Genomic DNA, 15,065 nt, shown 5'->3' with positions numbered 1-15,065 from the left:
AAAAAAAAAAAAAAAAAAAAAGTTTGTGTGTGTGTACGCACTCATGTATGTGCATGTTTGTGTGTAGGCATCTGTGCACATAGCCTCATGTGTTCCTATCACTTTGACCATTATTTTGAAGGGCTTTTGGAAGGAGTAGGTGACAAATGGGAACCTATGAAGTAGCTAGTACTGTATACAGCTTTAAGGTCTTGTGTTAAGTTTCAGCTAGCATGGCTTAGATTTACATCAGCAAAGAATGTTCTGGAAACAGCAGTGGACACCAACCACCTGTGGGACCTTTCACACAAAGCTTATGCTACTTCACACAGCCAGCTGGACTTGGCCTGGAAGTGAAACTCAAGTTCCTAATAATAGATACACACACTGAGGGGTGTCTGTTGGTGTCCACAATATGCAAAGACTGGGAAGCTCTTAATTAAGCTCGTAATTATCACGTGACTTTAAAAAGATGTTTGGGTAACCCCCTAACATCATTCTCTCAAGGGTATTTTACCCTAATATATGTGTTTCCCATTAATTAGGCTCATAAAACTGTCAAGGGACTTCTTTTCCCCCTTTCTTTCTCTCCTTCTTGAAACACTAGGGGTTGAACCTACTTGCGCATGCTAGGCAAGTGCTCTACTGTTGAACTATCCCAGCTCTTTCCCTCTTATTTTATTTTGAGAAAGAATCTTGTCAAGTTGCCTAAACTGGCTCCCAGCTAACTCTAGTCTAGATGGGCTCCGAACACCCCCTACCTCAGCCCCCCCAGGCAGGAATTATGGGCCTTCACCCCACTCTTATAAAGGGAGGGAGTGAGGAACACCATCCAAATGTCTTTTCAATATCCAGGGAATGGAGGTTTGTAGGTCACAGCACCCTCACTCTCAGCAGCCTTTGTCTGCTTACAGTTTAGGATCCAGCATGTGGCCAGCATGATTTCTACTAGATAAGGAGCTAAGACATTATCTTTCATCACCTAATATCATTAATCTGATCTGAATCACACAAAACCTACTGAGTCACTTCTGGCAGGAAACATGAAGCGGTGCAGAGGAAACCCTAGCAATATTTCATTCATGAGACCCACGTTGGAGCCAGAAGTTCCAACCCACAAATTGCCGGAGTAATGTGTCAGATTCCTCCGGGATCACAAACTAAGTAAGAGGCCGGCTGGCCAAGCAACACTCCAGAGGTTTCCAGGCTCTGAAAGAAAGAAACCTGAATTTGTATTCACTTTAATTTTGGTTCCTCTCTCCATGCTGCAATCCTAGGACGCCCCACATTGTGTCTTTTCTACATATTCTGGATATAAATACGAAGGAGTGGAGTCTGTCCGCATCACACTATGACTGTGTTCAATGTAAAAATAAAACCAGGACAGAACATAAACTCAGATTATTTCTTTTTTTTTTTTTTTGTCTTTCTTTTTTTCTTGGAGGGAGTGGTGGTGGTGGTGGTGATTTGGTTTGGTTTGATTTGGTTTTTTCAAGACAATATCTCTCTACACATAGCATAGCCTTGGCTATCCTGAAACTCACTATGTGAACCAGGCTGGCCTCGAACTGGATCTGCCCGCCTCTTGCCTCCTGAATGCTGTGATTAGAGAAGCATCAAGCAGTTACTGTCTTCTTACAAGGATGAAAATGAGCACAGTGTGACTAAAACACAGGGAGGGAGATTCACATTCCTAAAGTGGGAGGTTAGGTTCTAAGGACACGGGGACCGGGTAACTGGAGGTCAGTGAGCCAACCCTGGCACTCTGGCATCTTGTACAGTAAATTCAATCCCTGTAGGGAAGGAAGTCTGGGGAAACCAGACCAGGCAGCAGCCATCTCCTCACACCTTACCACTGTCTACATGGCAGAAGTAAAGCTGGAGCAATATGGGGAGGGGTTCCATTAAGAGACTGAGTGGAGAATTCAAAATACCCCCTGCTATGGTCTGGTGTTCCGGGAACCTCACAGATACATTGAAATGTAGTTATGATTGTATGCTATTAGAGGGGAACTTTGGGAAGGTCCAAACCATGGTCTGACCATGGGGTCAGAGGCAACATGGATATTATTAATGTCATTATGAAAGAAGATACAGGGATCTATATAGTTGCCTTCCCACCACATGAGGACATCAAGAAAGGGTTCCCTCTATAATCTAGGATATGGGTCCTTGCTGGGACCTTAATCTTGGACATCCCAATCTCTACAACTCTGAGAAATAAATTTCTATTGTTTATAAACGACTCAGCCCCAAGTATTTTGTCATAGTGAATCAAATAGTCCAATTTGCCCATCAACTCCATGGACTTCCAGAAGGTTCCACGATGAAGTAATGCCGTTGACGCAGGCAAACCAATGGCTTCCACGCAAGCAGGAGCCAAGAAGCTCACAGAATGTTCCTCCATCAGTGAGGCTTCCAACTTCTGGGGAGCACCATCACTGGCCCGTGCCGTAGCTCCCAAGCTGGGGCTGCAATCACATGGTACAAAGACTTTTCTCCAGGACAGGATGCTTAACCTCCATCTCCGTGCCAAACCAGCTCCAGCCCAAAACAATTCCAAGGAGAACTTGACCAGTAAGACTTGTTGGGGAAAGCCAAGTTCTTGTGGCTAACCACTGGAGAAAACTTTCCCTGACAGTTTTCTTGCCTTGAGCACTTAGCTGGCTCTGGCCTGTGACCTGAAGGCATTAAAAACCCATCGAGGAAGTCTCCTCACTCTTCCTCCTCCACAGCCCGCCCTTCCCTTTCCTTCCTGAACAGCTCGGTCCAAGAATCATTAGCTGAGGCTAAAAACCATGATGCCTGCAGAGGGCTGGGAGGAGAACGCAGTGGCCTATGGAGGACTGTGGAGTCAGAGCAAGGTGGACAAGGGACAGCAATGGCAGAGGTAAACAGAATGCAGGAAGGGGAGGTGACCATCTAGAAATAAATACTGGTTCATAATTTAGTGAAGAAAATAGGAGCTTGGTTAAATTGTGTGGGTAGAGGGGCCAAACAAATACCACACTGAGGATATCAAGGAGTAAGCTGCAGATATGGAAAGGGAAGGAGCATCTCCTAGACCACTGGCCTCTGAGCAAAACTGCTGCCATCTGCATCAGACAAGCTGCACCTGCTTACATAAGACCATCACCAGCATGTCTGGTCCCTCAAAGGAAGAGCAGACAGGGGAGGGTCCCTGGACCCTTACCCGAGAGTCCCAGTACTCTCTCTTGCCCCTCCCAGCCGTATTCTATGTAATTCTGCACACAGCTTCCAGGTCTCAGGGGTCTCTAGAACACATAGACTAGGGAAGGTTAACCAATGGGGGAGATACATGTATGCAGCTACGGGGAAGCCATCATCTAAGCTAGGTAAAAGACTTAAAGCTTTGGGGTCAATACGCTCCTGTAAGCAATCCTTTACCAGTGCTCTGTAAATAAGTTCAATAAGCTCATTGGTCCCCTAGGATGACCTTTGAAAAAAATATACTTTGGTTTGACTTTGGGAGTTTATAAAGATGGGGTAAAAATTGTCTCCCCAGGGAAGAAATTTTTATGACAAATGTGAATAAGTTTATTAAACCAGAATTAAAAGATCCAGACTGAGTAGATTTGCTTACCATGCACCCCTGACAGTCTGAGCTTGACTCCCAAGAACCTCAGGGAAAAGCTAGATGGTTGGTGCGCATCTGTATTCCTAGCACCCCCACAGTGAGAGACTGGTGGCAGAGATGGGAAAATTACAGGGAAGTCTGCAGATTGGCCAGCCTGGGCTACACAGCACAGGTGCAGAGACAAGAGTCTGCTCAACAAGATGGAAGGTGAGAACTGATTCCTAAAAGGTGTCTGCTGACCTCCAAGTCCACACCATGACACTCACACTCACAGTCTTCCTCTCCTCTCACCACTCCCATGCCACTAACTTTTGGAAAAGATCTCTGCATGAACTCATGATCTCATAGATAGATAGATAGATAGATAGATAGATAGATAGATAGATAGATAGATAGATAGATAGATAGAAAAATATAGATAAGATAGACATATATGCAGATATGCTTAATCTCCAAATCTGTTCGTTAAGCCTGCCTTAGTGGACAATCCAACATTGACGCACATGCCGATCTTGATGTATACATCCCATTCCACTGTAAGAGAATAACTGCTCTTTGCTCTTTGGAGATAAGACTAATAAGTACGGGCTAAAATAGAACACCATGCAATAACAAAGCAGAAGGAAATGCTGAAAGAACTGCTTCTCAAAAAGACACAAAAGAGATCTGGAAGGGATTTCCATACCATGACTAAATAAAATGAGGATAAAAATAACAAGACGAATAAAAACTAGTTATGGAAATGGGATTCCATGAGACCATATTGATTGATATAAAGAAATCCTAGACTTCCAGTCTGATAAGGAGTGGGATAAAGAGTCCATAGTCAGGTGTGTCTAAACAAAATATGTATTCATTTCAAAAGGAAAATGTAGCCTCTCTGTGAGAAGCCTTTCAAACACTCCTCAATCAAGTGCTCAAAAGTGATACTGAACCATCAAAACTAAGATCTGTCCATCCCAAAACGAGCTAATACCACGCGCTACTTGCTTAGACACTGTGAGGACGCAGCATCAATTTGGCTGTGCTTTCCCCTAGCAAAAGTGAGATGTAATCACACAAAAGCATCCCAAAGTCCCAATGTGAGGGGTGTGTTATAAAACTCAGGCAGTAGAGCGTCATGGTGCCCAGTGATTCTCAAGCAGTCTAGAATAAAAACACACTGTCCTCAAGAGCTTTTCTTTAGGCTTGAGATTATCTTGAATCTTAAAAGTTAATAATAAAGAATGAGCCTGTGCCATTGTAGATTTGATGGAGGTCAAGGGTCAACATGAAGGGATTAATATCTAAATGAACCAAGTTAAACAGTGATGGTTACCCTTTAAGGAAATGCTTCTTAAATTATCTTTGATGAAGGATCAGCTTCCCCACAAGTCTACAGCAAAACACATGATCCCACACTTGGGTTTCAGGATGATATCCAATGTTCTACCTACAATGCTTTCTTCTAACGCCCGCACTTATCTCGGTGTGAACCATACAATGCATGGCCCAGTTCTGAGCCCACTCTGAGGAGCTCATCTCCGAGACAAGATGAACAGAGCCCCAGGTGTTATCATATCCACACGGGAAACAAAAGCTTCTGGTCACACTGTTAGCCACAGTGGCATTCACAGCATTGCCGTCTATACCCACAATTCAAGAAAGGGGCTGCCCAGACAATAGAAGGAGATTCAGTATGGCCCTTCTGCCTGTAGTAGCTTCACTTTTCGAAATGGACAAGAATGGATGGAAATGTCCAGAGCAGACACATGTATAGGCTGAGGTTGGGGAAACATTCTAAGATAACATCTGAGGAAGGCATTACTAGGCAATCTCATGGTGCAAACATCACAGAGCAGACTTAGAAACCAAGATAGTGATGATTGCACTGGGTAGTTATCTCAAGGGATCACAACCATAAAGATGGTCTAGCATCACATGAGTGTAACTGGTTTGTGATCACATAAAGGAAGTCAAACTCAACTGAAAGGAAAATGGACAGAATATCTGCAGCCTGCAACCCTGAGTTAAGACCATCCCGGCTAGGAAGAAAGCCAGCACCCCGAAAGGGGTTAGTAGAACACAACACATCCCTCAAATTTGATGGGTTTAATTTAACTATAGCTTTTGAAGGTCCAGTTACTGATCTGAAGACACAGAAAGCACAATAGCCCCACTCTGCCAAGGTCTATGCCTCACTTGGCCAAGATGCAGCCCTCCGAGGGGTGAAGGGAGGAAGCTTGTACAATAAATAAATCAAGACAAGGCCGACTGAGAGGCAAGGAGCCCTCATACTCACTGAGAACAGCAACCATGACCCAGACGACACCCTAACACCTCTGCTGTCGAACTCCTCCTGCCAAAGGCATAGCGGAGGCTCTGCATGAAACCGTGAACGCAGGAGTCACTTTCCCAGAGATGCAGGATGCAGCTGTTACTCACCTGGAGCAGTCTTGTAGCAGGTGGTCCTAGAAGGCAGCGATGGGGCGTTCTTGGCCCTGGGGCTTGGGGTGCTTTGCCTCACTTGTCTCTGCCGCTTTAGCTCCTCCTCCCTTTCCTGGGCTGCCCGGATCTCTTCTTCAATCATGGACAAAGTCCGCTGCTTCCTTGACCTCAGTTTGAAGGGCCCAACCATGACATCAGACTCTTGAGTCGCCAGGAGGGTGGCTGTGCTTCTCAGCTCGGCTGCCTCTGAGTACTTGCTGAAGTACCCTCCTTCAGGCCTGGTCTCTTCCATGTTGACTGGACCGCTGGGCTGCAGAGCCGCGGGTGGCTGGGAGGGCCCCTTTTCCCTGAGTGCCCTGTCCTCCGCAGGGAGGTTCTTTGGTAATACATCCCTTTTCTCTTGAACAGGAGAGGACACCTGAGGTGGTGCAAACATGCCCTGGGGCTTCTCAGAGCCAGGAGTCTGGCTCCCAGCTTCCTCTACCATTGCTTCAGGCTCCTGCTGTTCTGATCCCTCCTTGCTGGTGTGCACCTCAGCCTTATCCACCTGCTCGGCTATGGCTTGTTGAATGGCATTCTGCACCAGGAGCCCAGCCTGATATTCCAAGGGGTCATCAGCGGACGGAGAATCTCCCAGCGTGGAGGAAGGAGAATAGAAACCATGGTCACTGAATGACTTGGAGACCCCTTCTCGGCCCTCAGAGGGGTTGTCTGTTTGGGGGGTCTGAGGCAGAGAGAAATCAGCCAGTGAGTTTTCCTGAAGGGCACTGGGTGTCTCGTTAGAGGCTCCACTGTCACTTATGTTGTCCATGCTGAAGTCATTGGACAGAGTTTCCAGGACAGTGGTATCCTGAGACCTCACTGATAACTCATCTAACCCTGAGTCCAGCTCCTCCTGAGTCAAAGATACATTGACCGATCTTGAAAACTGGTCCAAAATCCCATGATCTTCATCTTTGACTACAGTCAGGACGGCCCGGGCACTTGTGAACTCCCCATCCTCTGCCCACAGTTTAGATAAGGGCCCACGTTTAGAAGGCTCACTGTATGGCCCTTCCTTTCCCTGAGTGGCAGCGTTAGCTGGACCGGCTCCTGCAGACTGGCTCTCAGATACACAGGGAGCTTTCTGCTCCTTGGCTGCCTGTGTGCCACCGTCTTCCTGTGTGCTCCCGACAGTAGCTGGTCTCAAGATGGTCGGTGGCTTGTCCGAATGGATGGATCCAAGAGGTTTGTAGTAAGGCTTGATAGAGAACAGCCTTGGTGTGCTCTGGCCCTTGGCCAGTGTCTGCCTGGAATTCTCCATCAGCTGGAACTGCTTGCGTGCAGCCGAGAAGTCAATCTGCTCAGTGACCACATCCTCCTTTGTGTGTTCAATGCCATCTAGGTGTTTGTGAGCAGCTGGGGCTGTGCAGGGCTGGGATGTGGACAGCTGCTGCTGTTGCAGCTGTTGCTGTTGCAGCTGTTGTTGTTGCAACTGTTGCTGTTGCAGCTGTTGCTGCTGCTGCTGTTGCAACTGTAGCTGCTGCTGCTGTTGCAACTGTAGCTGCTCCTGCTGGGCCCTTTTCTCTTTGCGCTCCTTGTACTTTCTGTGCGACTCCAGGTGTTCCTCGTCCAGCTGCTCCTCAATAGTTTTCTCCTGGGGAGGATTCCACCACTTGGCGGCGATGCCAGGATTCTTCTTCACAGCCTGACTCCGGATGAGCTCCCTCCGCTCTTTCTCCAGCTCTATCATCTCCTCGGAGGGCCTCACTTTCCGGACGCAGAACTGCTCCTTCTCGCGCTCGTCCTCCTCAAAGAGCTTGGAGGGCTTCTTGTCCTCGTGGAAGGCACGCAGCTCAAACTTGGCCTCCTTCTTCAGTGTGGTGAGTGTGAACTCACCATCTCGGGAGGAGCAGTGGGAGCTGGTAGAGGAACTGGGGCTGGCAGGTGCCTGCAGGCTGTTCCCCAGCAGGTCTTGGGGCTGGTCAGTGGAGTGTCCATTGGCTCTTTCTCCTTCAGCCATCCTGTCGGAGGGGCTTCTACTGAGCTCGATGTGAGGAGGCACCTGCCTACCGGATGCTTTCTCAGTGGGTTCTGCCTCGGTGACTGAGTGGGCAGGTGAGCCTAAGCTGCTTACCAGTATGGCTGCACCAGGCTCTGGGGAGGAGATTCCGTTGTAAGTGCCATCCGCAGAGGAATCACAGCAGTTGGCCTCCAGCACTTCATCTAGGTACTGGATCTCTCTGGCGACATCGTTATCTAAAGACTCATGATGATCAGCGAGGAGGCCATTGTGTGAGGGCGAATAGAAAGGGGAGGAGTGGTCCTTGGAATGGGGGGTAGAGGTGACTCCAGGTACACTTTTACATTCTGCCACGGACACCCCAATTTCCATGTTTTTGTGATCTGGGGAGAGAGAGCTGGCGGCAGGCTCCAGGCGACTGTCACCACAGTTGTCTTGCTTGCTTCTCAGCTGGTTAGCATCCTCAGAAAGCTGGGGAGGCTTCTAGAATAAAGAGAAAACACAAATAAAGGTTAAATGCACATTCTGAATATAGATGCTGTCATGGTTTGAATATGCTTGGCCCAGGGAGTTGCACTATTTGGAGGTGTGGCCTTGTTGGAGTAGGTGTGTCATTGTGGGCGTGGGCTTTAAGACCCTCATCCTAGCTGCCTGGAAGCCAGTTTTCCACTAGCAGCCTTCAGATGAAGACGTAGAACCCTCAGCTCCTCCTGCACCAGGTCTGCCTGGATGCTGCCATGCTCCTGCCTTTATAATAATGGACGGAACCTCTGACATGTAAGCCAGCCCCAATTAAATGCTGTTCTTATAAGAGTTGCATTGTGGGGGTGGGGGTGGGGGCTGGAGAGATGGCTCAGCAGTTAAGAGCACTAACTGCTATTCCAGAGGTCTTGAGTTCAAATCCTAGCAACCACATGATGGTTTGCAACCATCAGTAAAAGGACCCCACCATCAAGCCTGGGGACAGAGTTATGCATGGCATTCACATAGTGGAAAGAGAGAACTAACTCTCATGGCTTGTCCTCTGACCTCCACATACACAGTGAGGTATGCATGTACAAACATGCATGTATGCATTCGTGCCGGCGCATACACACACACACACACACATGCGCAAAATACAAATGTAAAAGAAGTGAAAACTAAAGTAAAAGACATTACATAGTTAATATGCAGCCACTACAGATTATCACAGGCTTCTGATGAGACAGACTATTTCTAGGCACCCACAAGTATACAAAGGTCTTTCTGCAGAACTATTTTTCTTCTTAAAGACATAGGATTCTTGGCCAGATGTAATGCAACCATTCTGGAGACAAGAAACATCAGGGACTCTTTCCGTAATATATACTGGTAGATCCCTTACTGGCTGCTCACAAGCTACAGGTCCCCACTGACACGTTATAATTGACTATATACATTACCAACACCATAACTAAGGCCACTAAACTGCACAGTTCAGTTCTCCATAATGGCGTAACACAACGCTCCTTAACTACCTGGTGCTCTGAAGAGCTGGTGGCCAACTGCACAGCCTCTCCAGTTTCTAAAATGTTTTCACAATCTGTGGTTAATAAGAAAATGAGGCCGGGCAGTGGTGGCACACGCCTTTAATCCCAGCACTTGGGAGGCAGAAGCAGGCAGATTTCTGAGTTCGAGGCCAGCTTGATCTACAGAGTGAGTTCCAGGACAGTCAGGGCTATGCAGAGAAACCCGGTCTCAAAAAAACAAACAACAACAACAACAAAAAAAACATAAAACAACAACAACAAAAAAAGGAAATGATTGCCAGAAGAGGCAGACCAACAAGGGAAGGTGACAGGTGAGAGTCACTCCTTGATTCCAGCCTCATCTAGCCTGTGATGAACCCCCTTTTCTATGACTTCAGAAAGGAAAAATGGAAGCTGGTGGGAACACATAAAGTTAAAAAAAAAATCACTGCTCTACTGAAACACCTCAGAATAAATGAGAAGAAGACACTATAATAGAAAGAAAGAGAAATCAGGAGGCATTCATTGACTCACGGGTGCACTCGTTACAGGCAGGGAACACATTTTGCAAAGTCGGATGACATGAGCAGCCACCTCAAACTCCTGGTGACAAGAAAGTCCTGGGTTTCCCATGCTGCCCCAGGGAGCACAAGTTTATTCCAGTTTCTTTAGAGTCAAGCCAAATGAAGCCCCCGAGTCTCCTAGTGTCCTGTTAGTCTCTAAAATGGGAGCATCCACCTGTCTGTTTTCCCCAGAACTTTGAAATAACTGGGTTTTTTATGGCTCCTGCATCAACCGTGTCCTTTCCTCCTAAGCACTTCACAGCTCACGTGTGCCAAGCTGAGGAGAACCTCATGAAGAAAAGGCAAATAGGCGAGAAATGTTGAAAAATCTGAAGAGTGTTTGACAGTATAGTTTTGCTGTGTCAAAAGAAAATATGGCCTTTGAGTTAAAAATGACAAGTACTAGATCATATATATTTATATATATATATACACATATATACGTATATATACACACTTATATATCACAAAAAGATAGTCAGGGGCTTGAAATGGCTCAGTGTTCACATGAGGACCTGAGTTTGATCCCCAGAACCAGTGTAAAAAACCAGCCGTGCTCTGCTCGTAGTCCCTGTGCTGGGGAGGGAGGGATGCAGAGGTGCAGAGACCCCTGAGAATTCTAAATCCCAGTGAGCAACTCATAAAATGAAGAACACAGAGATTTGATCCCTGGCACATACATTTTCATGCACACCCACACAAAAATATATCCAAACGATAGTTGGGCTCAGTGGCTCATTCCTATAACCCCAGAACCCCGAGAGACTGAGGCAGGAGGATAGCCAAGAATGTGAGGACAGTCTGTGTTAATACAGACTTAACTCGAAAGGAAGATAAAGCAGCAGCAGCCGCCAGTCAGGGGCCAAGCCAGATGAGCTGAGTTCAATCCCTGGGACCTGCACAGTGAAAGGCGAGTGCCAGCTCTCAACCTCAGACGTGACACACACTATGACCTACGCACTCAAACCCCAACATAAAATGCTAAAGCATGTTGCTTAAAATTTAATTTTGGATGCCGGATGTGATGATTTGTGCCTTTAATTCCAGCTCTGGGGAGGCAGACGGATCTCTGGGAGTCTGAGGGCAGCCTGGTCTACTGAGTGAGTTCCAGCGCAGCCAGGGCTACATGGAGAGATTCTGTCTAGGAAAACAAATCTAAGTTTATATAGCTGTCAGCATAGCTTGAAGAGATCACTACCCCTCCTACTCCCCCAAACTGCATACTAGATTGGGCATAAACAGCAAAGAATTTCCCTTCCTCTGAGTTATGGGCAGTACACACAGTCCAACCTTCTTCTTTCCACAAACTCAAGAGATTTTTTTTTTTCTTTTTCAAGACATTATTTTTCTATGTAGCCCTGTCTGGCCTGGAACTCAGAAATCCAGCTGCCTCTGCCTCCCAAGTGCTGGGACTCAAGGGGCGGGCCGCCTAGCCTAGCCAAGAGATTTCTTTCTGAGGTTTAATTCTTCCTCCTTGGGGGAGGATCAGGGAGAAAAGCTCAAGAGACAAGAAAGCTGCATTAACCATTCAGAGCCCAGCACCAGAACGTTAGGTAACTGCTGTAACAAAAGCCAACGGCGGGCTTGGCTCTCAGCAGGAGGAATAAACCTTCACACCCCAGGCCTGATAAAATCAAAGCCACCAGAAACTAAGGCGGGTTAAGGGGAAAGGGCTAAGGAATCTGGGTCGCAGGAGTCTGGGCTTGACATCATTAAATGATGTCTTGTTTAAACCAGCCAAGGCCTACTGCTCCCTTTGAAGATAAGTGAAGAACCAGAATTTTCTCCAGGTGTCAGATAAGGTGAACCGAAATCCAGATTCAGATCAAATGCATTCGTGACATTGACTGGAAATTCCTTTCAGTACTGATCTCCTCTAACATAATGAAGAGATGGGAGAAACCACCAAGTGATGTTTTCTGGGGTCAAAGAAAAAGTAGGGTGCAAAGGGCTTGTGGTTGCAGGGCATGGTGGCGCACGACTTTAGTCCCAGCACTCGGGAGATAGAGGCAGGTGGATTTCGGAGTTCAAGGCCAGCCTGGTCTACAAAGTGAGTTCCAGGACAGCCAGGGCTATACAGAGAAACCCTGTCTCAAAACAAAAAGAAAAAAAAAAACAAAAAACAAAACAAACGAAAAAAGAAAACAAAACAAGCAAAGGGCTTGTGGGTGATTTTTAGCCTGCCAACACAACCCCCCAGGTAGAGTCTTAATACCATGGTACGTAATACCTGCCCTCCCACTGGCTTCCCAGAATAGCCAGCAGCTGGTGAGGATGTCTGCAATTTACTCTGGAATTCTTGGGCAAAGGCAATGTACTATAATGCTGCTGTTTGCTTCTGAAACACATTTAAATTGCATTCCAGAGGCAGACAGCCATCTGGACAGGAGGAGGGAAACTTAAGGAGTGGTCAACTGGGACTCCAAGGATAGCTACTTCCAGCTTCCTTTAACCCCTCCAGAATCCGGAAGCTTTGCTAATTGGCGTAATTAAAATGAGAATTGGGCTGCCTTAGTGAAATTAGTGACTTGTCTATTAGCATAATGAATGCTAGAAATAGGTGAAGTGGGTGGGAACTCCATCTGTGCATGGAGCCTCCACCTGTGGACTGGACCCTACACCTGTGGGCTGCAGCCTCCACCTGTGGACTGCAGCCTACACCTGTGGACTGGACCCTACACCTGTGGACTGCAGCCTACACCTGTGGACTGGACCCTACACCTGTGGACTGGACCCTACACCTGTGGACTGGACCCTACACCTGTGGACTGGACCCTACACCTGTGGACTGGAGCCTACACCTGTAACCCTTGCATGAGGAGGGTGAGCCCCAGCTTGGTTCCAGTTTGCAGAATCTCAGGGTTGCTACTCTTTGAGGTCTGAGAACTAAAAGTTTGGTTTCCAACACTGGGTTCAGAGAACATAGACTGTTTAATGTGGTAACAAAATCCTTCCTATGCAAATGTTTAGAAAAAGGCATTTAAAATGCACTATGAAGATTGTAAAATGGTTAATGTATAAGTGTAAAAAAAAAAGTATATTTTTAAGCAAATTTGCACCAAAGTGCAACTAACCAATATTAACCACTTTCTTGTGGGAGATTTTCTTGAGAAGAGAATGGCACTGGATCGGTATTTTCAGAGCAAAAGTGGCTAAAGCGACCAATCCAGAAATGTCACATCAAAAGTACTTCTATTCCCCCTACCCTTTCCCACCTCAGAGCCTTTTATGTTTATTTTAGTGCGAAGTGAAACACAGTTGGGAATGTTATTTGTTGCTAAGGCCTAAAGAAGAATTTTATAAAATGCCCTTAAAAATCAAATTCTAGGTGCTGGAGAGATGGCTCAGCAGTTAGGGGCACTTACTGCTCTTGAGAACCCTCGTCCAGGCCCCAGCACCCAAGTGAGGTGGCTCACAATGCCCTGTGAGTCTATCTCTGGGGGACCTGATACCCTCTTCCTGCTACCATCGGTACCTACACTCACATGCACATATCCACACACTTAAATATACATAATTAAAAACAAAATTAATACTCAGCATTTGTGAGCAGAGGGAGGTGGATCTTGGTGAGTTTGGGGCTAGCATGGCCTACGTAGTGAGTTCTAGGACACTCAGAACCGTATCTGTCTCAAAACAAAAATAACAAAATTATTATTATCATTATTATTTTAAGAAAGGTCAAATCCTAAAGATGCATTAGATTTAGATTTGCTGGGGAGGTAGCTTTGTGGCAGAATACAGCACACAGAAAGCTCCTGGGGGATGCCTGATACACAGAAAAGCTGTGCAAGGATCACTTGTATGAGATGGAGCCCACCAGTCCTCAGTGCTTCATAGCTGTGGAAATGCCGGCACAAACCAGGCAGTACAGCAAGTCTGTCTGAGCTATGGGCACATTCAGTGCCACATCCCACTGAATTCACATCAGCCTTTGGTCCTGGCGAGCCTCAGTTATCCCCATGTGAGCTCTCAGCTGACACCCGGAAGACCAAGGTCTCTCTGTTAGAGATTTTACTATTTCATGACTTTGGAATTAAGAGGTTTAGAAAAACAGAGAAGACTTTTTCCCTAAGATCACAACTGGCTAGTCATAAATGTCACCGTTCTTAATTTTATCGCAATGTGTCAGAAGGTCTTCTTCCAAAATATGACAGGAAGCTTCCAGAATAACATGGGAAAGGTCATGAAGAACGGACAGGCTGAGAGAGTATTTTCCTTTGCCCTTGATCCTTGCTAACTTGAACCTCCTTCGGTCAAATTAGACTCATACTTTAGCCTTAAGTCAGTGACTTCCTTCCTTATCCAGACTGGAGCGAAGGCAGACATCCCTGGAGATGTAGCTGCTTCTGCTTCTTCTCCGGAGCACTGTGTGCTGGGCCCTCCAGATGGAGATGGATGGGCGTTTGCACTTTGGGCTAGCTCTAAACTAGAGTCTCTGCCCCTGCTGACAGCTTCCTAAGGATAAGATAACCACAAACTCCTACCCATACCACAGTCAATGGCGCACAAACGATCCTAGAAGCCTGCCTAGTTCCCATAAAAGATGGTTGCTGACCCTAGACCAGCTGGACCAGCGGATGGCAGCACGCTCTTTCTGTCTGGGCCGGCAGCTGAGCACACCAATCAATACCAGAAGAACTGGAAGTATCTTTCCTCATCAGGTCACACCAGAAAGATGTGCTTCACAACCAGGACAAGAAAAGTTGACGCTTCTGTTAAAAATGACGAAAAGCCAGATGGGCATCCACACTCATCTTTCTCTGTGCTCTGCTTCTGAGGAGGAGGAGGAGGAGGAGGAGAAGGGAAGGAAGAGGAAGAAGAAGAGGAGGAAGATGTATTGATTTTATGTATATGAGTGTTTGCCTTCAGTATGAGCTCTATGTACATGAAGTGCTGGAAAAGCTTAAAAAAAAAAAAGCCTTGGGTGCCCTAGCAATGGACTCAGGGATGGATGTGAACTCCCATATAGGCTCTGGGTACCAAACCCAGGTCCTCTGCAAGAG

At 46.7% G+C, this 15,065-nt stretch overlaps 1 protein-coding gene across 4 annotated transcripts in view; it reads right to left on the bottom strand.

Annotated features, from left to right (window-relative positions):
- The window catches only part of LOC110293506 (A-kinase anchor protein 2), a 107,526-nt gene that overhangs the window by 23,728 nt on the left and 68,733 nt on the right, over positions 1-15,065 (bottom strand). For all 4 annotated transcript variants that reach the window (XM_029475713.1, XM_029475712.1, XM_021161353.2 and 1 more), the window contains exon 2: positions 6,002-8,489. In XM_029475713.1, coding sequence (XP_029331573.1) covers positions 6,002-8,378 — 2,377 coding nt within the window. In that variant the 5' untranslated portion in view covers positions 8,379-8,489. The remainder of the gene's footprint in view (positions 1-6,001; positions 8,490-15,065) is intronic.

This window comes from Mus caroli, chromosome 4 (genome assembly GCF_900094665.2).
Source record: "Mus caroli chromosome 4, CAROLI_EIJ_v1.1, whole genome shotgun sequence".
NCBI classification, from domain to species: domain Eukaryota; kingdom Metazoa; phylum Chordata; class Mammalia; order Rodentia; family Muridae; genus Mus; species Mus caroli.
This window is presented reverse-complemented; position numbering and strand designations above follow the sequence as displayed.